Source organism: Pseudochaenichthys georgianus, chromosome 17 (genome assembly GCF_902827115.2).
Source record: "Pseudochaenichthys georgianus chromosome 17, fPseGeo1.2, whole genome shotgun sequence".
Lineage (NCBI taxonomy): Eukaryota > Metazoa > Chordata > Actinopteri > Perciformes > Channichthyidae > Pseudochaenichthys > Pseudochaenichthys georgianus.
The window spans coordinates 3,466,333-3,476,334 of record NC_047519.1 but is presented as its reverse complement, the minus strand read 5'-3'; the positions used below and the strand labels follow the sequence as shown (position 1 = coordinate 3,476,334).

The window sequence follows — 10,002 nt, the reverse complement described above, 5'->3', positions numbered from 1 at the left end:
GGAAATCAAGAAATGAAGTAAACAAGCTGATCTTCAAGTTCCTCAAAAACACTGGTGTGGGCAAGGATTTAATATAAACATTTAATAAATCAACAGTAGGTGGCGATATATGCTCCAAGTGGAAGCAATTCGCCATTAAAGAAAAAATAAGAAGAAGAAGAAGAAGAAGAAGAAGTAATAAGATAACGCTACAAACAGGCACAACACTGTTACTATGTTTTTACTGACATATAACATTTGATTTCACCTTGCTCTATTTTTAACGCACGTTAAAAAACGGGAACATTTTCGGGAGTTTATACCAGCCACCGAAAACGGGGACCCTGCCCGGAAAACGGGGACGTTTTGGTCACCCATCCGACTGTGTTTACAGCTAAGCACACACGCTAACATTAAGACTACAAGCTCACTTGGGGTTGAGGCTTTTTTACACGTTGCTTGACTGCCTGCCCACGTATCTGATCCACACATAGTAACGTGTATTGGGGAAAATAATTATTCAAAGTTATTTAATAATTGTGACATTTATTGTACTTTTTGATGGATGAATGATGCTCAAAGTGAGGGGGCAAAGAAAACAACTGCCCCCTCGTGGCGCCGGCCCGAGTCGGAACCAGCCTGTTTCGGTTCAACGATGCCGGCGGTTTTGACAGTCTCAGCGGTCGCAGAGCTGCTGCTTTTGGGTTCATCTGCGCTGGTTCTATGGTTGAAGGACCAGGCTCCGGAGTTGCGGATGTCACGGATGTGACATTCAAGTTGTTCAATTTCAGTTTATTTTGACAGTATTTTGTTTTCTTATGCGCCGGTTCTTCTGACATGTTTGCAAGTTTATCTATAGGTTAACGGCTGACACACACAGAACAACGTAACAAATAACGTAAACAACGTAACAAATAAAAACATCCAAGCTTTTTTATTGGTTGTAATGTACATGGATACATTTGAATGGTGTGACAATGTCCTATTTGATTGGATTACAATGTACATATTCTTCCTGTTATGTCTGCCTGCTTTATTTTACCCAATGCAAAGTGACCTGCTGCTCCATCGAAGTCAGTCGCATTGACCCGAAGACACATTTTGAGTTGTATACACTGCTGGAAACAGGAGATTCACAGCTTTCTAATGATATCAGGATTGTTTTTGTACTCCAAATATTAAGCAAAATATGTCACATTATATAATGACTGTCACCGAGTCATCATTTTGAGGAAAAGGCCTTTAAAGTTTCCTCTTCTCTGGATCGATCTGATTGATTATTAGCGGAGCAAATGTAGTAGTAGCGGAGGGAAGATATTTTCGTTTGGATTACTGGTCTGGGGGGAAGCTCGCGAGTGTGTGTGTGTGTATACGTGTGTGTTTGTGTATTTTTGCGTTTGTTTCCCGGGGAAAACCCTCAGGAGAAACACCGGCTGTTGTTATGCCTGCTGTGACGTCAAGTTACTCCGTTCTCCGCTTGTAATTATGCCGTCACAAGCTTCAAAGTTGTATTTATCATCTGAATTTGCCGAAACAAGTTTAATATTCTGAAAGCCAAGACTTAGTTTATTTGGAAACAGATGAAAACAAACTGTAACGGACCGTGCCGTGTTATCTATGATTACTATACGCTTACATTCATAATGTCAGCGGAGGGACGATGTTAATCCATTTGTGTTGTTGTGGAAATACCGGATGTGACGTTGTGTGATCGCTTAGCAACTGAACTCCGTGAAAAATAAACACCACTAAGGTTCAAGGTTGAGGGAGGGGAAGCGGCGCTGTGGAAGAGCAGAGTGGCGAGTGAGAGCTGCATCTTCCCTTTACAAGCTTCAAAAAGGCCTGTAGCTAAAGAGAATATAACAATCAAAAAATAACAAAATATACACAGCTAGTTCAGATCGCGTTTTAGATGCGACTTTAGAGTAGAGGGGAATTATTGAAACGGGATGTGTACAGTGTTCCGCGGCATCTGCCGCTGCGAAAATGTGGGGCAGGGCTGTAAAGTGGGGGGGCCAATGGCCTCCTTGCTCTCTGGTCACTTTCACTTTTCCATGGTACTGTGAGAGGACATCACTGTATTCGCCTGTAAGTTACATCCGCAGGGAGATTCGGTTCAGTTGGATCACATAATGTAACGCACCCATTTAAATCACAGTAACTATAACGGCGTTACTGAATGGGAATAGGTAACTAGTAACTAGTAACTAGTGATGGCGAGATGAAGCCTTATGAAGCTTTGAAGCTTTCCAGCCAATTGGTTCGCAACAGGGTTCATCTCATGAGGCTTCATCATGGGCTTCATTTGAACACAAACTCCCCTGTTGGTCAAAGTGTGTAAAACAGGCAGATTGGACATCTCAACAGTGTGCTCTATCTATCTCATACCGAGTTCCCAATGAGTAAAGCCTTAGAATAACTCTAAACAACGAACATTAAATCATATGTTCATGTTAACAATATGGTATTTATTCCAGTTGAATGATTGTGATTGAAAAGCCTAAGGAGGCTGGTAAACATTGCAAAGAGGGATTTGTATTCCTTAATAATATTCTTAAACGTAGGGCTGAGTAAAGCTAAACCATATCAAAGAATACATTTATTAACTACATTATCTCATTTAGCTGTAGCTTTTATAAACAACAAAAAATAAGTATTGTTCAGTCGTTGAACCAGGAACCCTGCGGTCATGAGTCAACTGCTTTCCAGCTGAGCCACAGAACACACGCTGAATCTCACTGAAAACACTGAATCATATTTATTCCTGTATTTATTGATGTTTTTATTCCTACATTTATTTATGCTTGTATCTATTTATACTTATGACATGTTCCGACCTCTATATAAGTGAGGGTCTGAGCTCTCTTGATTCCATCGTGTCACCGGGCCCGGGTACAGGAAGGGTAATATGGTTCTTATTATACATCCATGCGTTGTGGTTCAACGGTTCAACCGATCTGAAGCGCTTCCTGAAGCAGTCACGTGGTATTGACAGGCAACGAGGCTTTGTTTGTCATCGATGACGTCACTGGCCCAAAACGATACAAGCTTCACAAAAAGCTTCGGGGATTACTCGACACACGCTCCGAAGCCTCGGCGCAATACGTAACATCATGACTAGTAACGTTATTAGTTACCCCAAAAGGTAGTTGCGTTACAGTAACGCGTTAGTTTGTAACGCGTTAGTCCCAACACTGATTATAGAATGATCAGTACTCTTCAAAGGGTTCACGAAATATGACTACTACTCTTACTGTTTAACATTTTGGGTTACTTAATGTTACTTCATATTAAGGCTAATAAAAATGACAAGGCTGTAATGCTAACTAACGTGCTAGCTACTAGCTAGGTAGCTAACTTGATCCAGCCACTCCTGGGGCCCGTACTACGAAGCTGGTTCAACCTAACCTGGATATGTTTGAGTTAGCTGGTTGGCCTAATCCAAAACATACGCACTCTCGCTAAATGGTAATACGACCCGGGTTATCAAGTGGATCGCTCAAGCCAGCCGTGTCCTATCTAGTTAGGTGCGCGTTCACATGAAAGGGGTGGTATTTGGAGCATTCGACCAATCACAAACATGGAGAAGCGTACTGACAGCGCAGCGTCATACTTCCTGAATGAGAAGTTAAACTTTAAACATCCATGACTTAAACACTTTATCCAGGATAAAAGCCACATAGCAGAAAAAGTGTTTGAATGCGTACATTAACAGGTTTATGATATCACTGCCTATCATGGTTTCTAACTGGCACTAACGGTCGGGAGTGAAGATCAGTTGAGAGCGGTTGAGAGCCATTTCTGTGAATTTAGCTAATGTTAGCCAACTCTACCAAAGGTTAGCATGTTAAGCTGTACTTTATGTGGCAGCTAGCTTAATACAAAGAGGGGTTTTGTGCTTCATTGTAAACTTTTCTTACAAATGTATGTTAATCTACTTGAAAATGTAGAGACAGTTTTTTTCTACTCAACTATATAGACCATTGTTGAGGAGATGCAAAACATACTGTACATGTCCGACATATAATGAAACTGATAATGAAACATCATTATCAGATGAGGACATCACCAAAGTGTGTGAGCCTGTCAGGGGATTTGATCTGTTTTGTGCATGTCGAAATGGCTGAGGTGAAGGCGGAGCTCGGAGAACACAGCATTGTCAATAACACTTCCTCAAGAGCGAAATCCAACGTCTGGGAGGCTTTTGGTGTCATCCTAGATGAAGAAAATAACCAACATCCCACGCTTTTTGAGCCAAATATGCCACTGCGTGTGTTAATAATTGCACGTTTTTAATGCTCATAGGATATGCGGGTTCGGGTCGGTGTGGGGATCTTGACAATCAGACACGTGCAGGACTCTGGCACACAGTCCACCTTCAGCCTCTGACGGTCTGATTAGTGATGCAGCCTCCGTACAGGGGGGCTCCACAGTGATGCTGACAGACACAGGGGGCAGAGTCAGCCTGGCTCTGTGCTGCCGGGGGGGGCCTCAGGGTGCAGCAGGGTGGAGTACTTCAGAGGGACGTCCAGCCCCACCACAGGACCCATCACACTGAGCCACGACAACACGTAGTTCACCGGCCTACACACACACAGAAATGTTAACAAGAACCCTTATGTTTGCATTTTAATTTGGCTGTATCTACACAGCCAATATATAGAAGGAACATCTAGAATTAAATAAAAATAATGGTGTCAGAATTTTTTATTATTTGACAAAATGATCTTATTAATACGTTACAGAGTGCAGTATTCCACTGATACTAACTTTCAAAATAAAAAGTGCAATATCTCAGTTTTGGGCAATGTGTTTATTGATCACGTTGACCATACATGGTTTATTGTGCAGCACTATGTAGTATGACGTGAGATGAAAAGCACTTTTTTTCGTTTGCTCTCCTGATTTGCAGCAGCACAATGACTTTATAACCTGTCATATCAGAGCTGCATGGACCAGCTGTAACTCGAGCAACAACTTAATGCACTTTTGAGTTGCATACAGATGTGAGTTGATTGAAGCGCCTGATGCACAGTGTGATGCGTGCACTGTGTTTGCAGGTGAGCCATCAGCAGGGATCCTACCTGTGCTGGTCCTGAGCCGCCTGCAGCACCGGGCGCATGAACTCCTCCGTCCTGCAGGGGTGAAGCATGAAGAAAGGCTGACCCAGCAGAGGGTGCTCCTGACAGACAGAGACAGAGACAGAGACAGACACACACACACACACACACACACACACACACACACACACACACACACACACACACACACACACACACACACACACACACACACACACACACACACACACACACACACACACACACACACACACACACACACACACACACACGTTAATAAAGCTGATACTACGAAGCTGGATTTTCACGTAGCGAGCTAACTTCAGTGAAAACTGGTTTACGGTCCTACGACGCTGGTTCTCTTCTTACCGAGCTAGATCTCCATGGTAACTTATGCTGAACTTTAGGTTACAGGCAGTGCCGGCCCGGCCCATAGGGGCGCCACCCCACCTCTTCCCACATTTAAAAAAAAAAATATATATTTAAATATAATATATATTTAAAAAAAATATATATAGTTTTATTTTTAATGAACAAGGTAAATATTATATAATTGGTATCAGTAAAATCTCGTTTAAAATGGTGTTAGGATGTTTAAAGTTACTGATAAGTCACATGTTTCCTGCCTGGCCTTGCCCGTGTATCATTACCCTCTCTCGTCTGGGCGCTAAGAGAGGAGCCCTCAACCAGTGCAGCAGCAGCCACTAGTAGCTGACTGTTGCTATCTGTAAACTATGCCTCCGAAACATAATTTCAGCGTCGTCAAATCTGACGATCATCGGGCACCAATAGAGAGGCGAAGTCCCTCCCTTTCCGGGAGCCTCCATGGGACCCCGGAAGCGTACAATTATACATTGAAGTCAATGGAGAGAGAAAGGTTATCTTTTGATCCCGTTTGAATTGTGCCACGAATGACACATATGATGTTTGTCAATTTAAAAGAATATTTTGAAAGTCAAAAAAATTAAAATGTGTCGTAAAACTGTAAAGTTACACATTTTTTTGTGTGAAACCGCTGAGTGAACTACAGGTCTCTTGGTCTCGCACAATACGCGTCACCATCACAAAGATGGCCGTCACGTTAGCAAATTTCACCTGTTTCTTTCAGAATGAGAATAAAAGTATAAAACGAGGTGACTACAAGTCTGGACACGTTGAGAGCTGTACATACACGAAAGGGGAGTTATTCGGTTCTGTAAGAGCAGCGGGACCGGCTTTACAAGATGTTGGTGAGTAATATGAGTGCAATGTGTAACGTTAATGTCAGCTAGCTAACATTAGCTAACAAGGTACACTAACGTGTTTTGTTTCAGTAACTAGTGTTCTCCTTTAGAACTTCGTGGTCTGTGTGTGCTGTGGATAACATTAGTGTTCACAAGAACAAGGTAAACTCCTGTGTTTTGTTTTAGTTGCTCTTCAGATTGAAGCGGACAGTTTTATATCGACTTTTATATCGTATGTGTGATCTCCTTTTACATCTCGTTGTGTCACATGTGTAGATTCAAGGGTTTTGGTTATCTTGTCAATTTGTTTGGTTATCCAGGCACAGCTGTGCGTGACTCCCTCGGGTACACTGGTATGTGTTTTCCTAATGTAGAGAGCATTGATTAATTAATAAACTACACACTGAGTCTAGATCCTGACCAAATCCTTTTTTATTGTTGATCAAATGTTTTTCAAAAATGTATTCATACACATTTAGAAAAATACAATGTACAATCACAACCAGTACAACATACATTACAAAAAATACAGAAAAAACAAACAATAACAACAATCAGACAAAACTATGGAAAAATAACCCCTCCCACCCCCAGATCCGGACCATCCTTGTATTATTGCTCATTCAATCTATTATAGCATGCTAACAAACATGGTACTTACTTTATTTGTACAGATCTGCATGGGAGACGATGGCGCGATGCAGAGCGCTGTCTGTGATTGTGCACGGGGGATGTACAAATGCAGCCACGCTGCAGCATTGGCAATATGTGCCATGTGGCAGATCAGCTCCACAGATGTTGAGTGCCAGTGGAGGAAGCCTGGCACTTCCAAAGTAGTCCAGCCGGTGTCTCAACTTTACCAACAGTGAGAGGAGACATACAACCCACTGGCCAGAGACATCGCCACTGAGGATGTAGACTGGTTCAGGTCTGCACTGAGGGGCGCACAGTGTGGCATGGCATGGCTTTTGTCACCTGAGCCAGAGCCGCGGCCTCAACATCAGGCCATTGTCACCGTGCCGGAGCTGGTGAAGGGGCATGGGGGTCGGTGGCTTGAGGCAATTCTTGCCTCAATGCGACTGAGCAGAGACCAGCAAGCTGCCATCCAGACAGCCACCTGAGGACAGCGGACAAAGTGGCAGTTACACAGGCGGGGCAGGTTGACAGCCAGCAAGTTTGGTGCTGTGCTGCGGTCGGGACTTTCATCCACTCCATGCGCGTCCCTCATGAAGAGGGTGCTCGGGGGGTACAACTTGGACGGAGTCATGGCTGTCAACTGGGGGGTTGTAAACGAGGCCGAAGGGGTGAAGGCTTTTGTGCAGGCCTATCAGGAGACAGTGTTCGAGTCTGGTCTCTTTGTGAGTGAGTCGGTGTTTTGGGAGCATCCCCCGATGGACTTGTGCAGCCATCTGCCCTGCTGGAGGTGAAGTGTCCACCATCATTATATAGGATATATATATATATATTTGTATACATATCTGTAAATTGTATAATTTTATTTGATTTAAAAGTATTTTTGATCTCTGTCTATAAACACAAAGATTGAGTAAGATTGACAATAAAGTTGACTTTGAAAAATATATATATTCTTTATGAAAATAGTTGACTGTTGGAGAAATGAATCCAAATGAAACGTTGGACTGAACTACAACTACGCCTTTAAATCTCTACGGACTGTTTTTCAGTGGGATGGCAAGTTCCTATCTTTAAACATTTATTAGTTTTTTCTCAGAACAGATTTGATTTTCTGAAGTTAATTTAACTTAACCATGTAAGGTCATTATTAAAAAGGTACAATCAATTTGTTTAGGGTTGAATAAAATAATGATAAACATTTCATTTGGATAATTTACTGACAGAATAAGAAACTCAATGATGCTCTACTCACCTCTTCCTTTTTATAAAGTGAAACAGTTGAAACGATAGATTTTAGTAAACTTAAAAACAACCTTCTCCAAAAGCTATCAAGGAATATACCTAATACTTGTTTTAGAACTTTATTACATATTTTTATATAAATAGTTTGAGTGATCCATAATTGACAGAAGCTTGTGTTTACACTGACCTGTTACTCATATATTAATGTCTTTGTAACTTATTTAAAACACTACCTCACTAATTTCTTTCATTCATCACGGTTCAGTAAACTAAGTGACACATGAACCAGTTTAATAATTATAATAACGTAGGATTGCAACTCTTTGAAACTGTAGGTGGCTCTTAAAAGAGCCGTTGTATTTGGGTGTGCTGGTCTCAGGTCAGTCTAAGCCCTCTCGCGGATGCGGCGGGGCAGCTGGATGTCCTTAGGCATGATGTTGACCCTCTTTGCTTGGTTCATCTTACTGGGGGGCAGCTACATGGATGTCGGTGCAGTCCACAATCATTGTGCAGTTGAAGGCAGAATGAATTTATTATTGACTCCGAATGAAGCACAACTTCATGTCATACAATACATTGACTTTATTTGTAATTGTGTAAAAAAATAAAGCATTGATTAGCAAGCAGGACCTGCAGGAACAGAGCACGGTGATGGATGGAGCTGGGAAGAGAGAAGAATAAAGAAAACAGATCAACTTCATTATCGGATATTAAAAATTCAATTTCAAAACAAGTTGCCGCTCCTACAGTTTTCTAGTGTGTAAAGATGATTTCACTTGACCTATGCACAATATCACACTCAATACATGTGTGTCTCTGGGGGGTGCATTGTGCCTTTGATGTATATAAATAATATACCATAACCAAATACTATTACGTACAGTGGAAATCAGGTTGCCAGAGCAGGTCAGTCCAGTGTGCATGTTCCTCAGGGTCTCAGCAGTTACAGGTGAGGGAAAGAAAATAAAAGAGAAAAAGGTCAGTAACAACACTTTGAATAATTATCTCTTTTAATAATGTTCTATCAGTAATCACTCAACTACTGTCTTTCCAACAAACAGATTGACTCACTATCATCACAATGAAACACGTCCAGAAGAATGGACCACAGATGGAAATGAGCTATTAGCTATAATCTGGCATATTGCATCTCTTCTCTTTGCTGAGATTAATGTTTTTGTATGCATGGTCCTTCTATAAATAAATACATGGCATGCAAAGCTGCCTGCCTGCCTTCCTTCCTTCGACTCTCCCTGAACTGCCTGATCTTTTAATGTTCAATGTTAACCATTTGAGCAGATAGCATTAAGTAGAAAAGATCGCAGATGCTAATCTGCCGTTAGCCTACCTCCCGCCCCCTTAGCACCTGGTGGATGGGGCGATAGGCTCCTCTTCAAATGTTTCACAAAATACTTACCATCATGACTACTCTTACTGTTTAACATTTGGGTTCACTTCATGTTAAGGCTAATACAAATGACAAGGCTAAGTAATGTGATGCTAACTAACGTGCTCGCTACTAGCTATGTAGCTAGCTTGACTGTGTTCCATGCACAACATGTGTATTACCTGATATGTTTGGTCCAACGACTCCTGGTCCTTTCATCAGACGGGAAGCGATAGAACGAGGTATGATCACTTATGTGATTACAACCTGGTACAAAGCACACAGGCATCTTGTAAAAGTGAATTTATTTTTAGCAATCTCTTATTTATTGGAGGGAATAAATCAGTTATGAGTTCTTCTTCTTCTTCTTCTTCTTCTTCTTCTTCTTCTTCTTCTTCTTCTTCTTTCTTCTTCTTCTTCTTCTTCTTCTTCTTCTTCTTCTTCTTCTTCTTCT

General features: G+C 41.7%; 1 protein-coding gene across 1 annotated transcript in view; it reads right to left on the bottom strand.

Moving 5' to 3' along the window:
* Nucleotides 1-898: 898 nt before the first annotated feature.
* Nucleotides 899-10,002, bottom strand: part of atg10 (ATG10 autophagy related 10 homolog (S. cerevisiae)) — a 17,322-nt gene continuing 8,218 nt past the window's right edge. The window contains exons 6-8 of the mRNA XM_071206318.1: nucleotides 6,945-7,118; nucleotides 5,064-5,161; nucleotides 899-4,563 (exon numbers count right to left, since the gene is read on the bottom strand). Of these exons, the coding sequence (XP_071062419.1) occupies nucleotides 4,440-4,563; nucleotides 5,064-5,161; nucleotides 6,945-7,118 (396 nt within the window). The 3' untranslated portion in view covers nucleotides 899-4,439. The remainder of the gene's footprint in view (nucleotides 4,564-5,063; nucleotides 5,162-6,944; nucleotides 7,119-10,002) is intronic.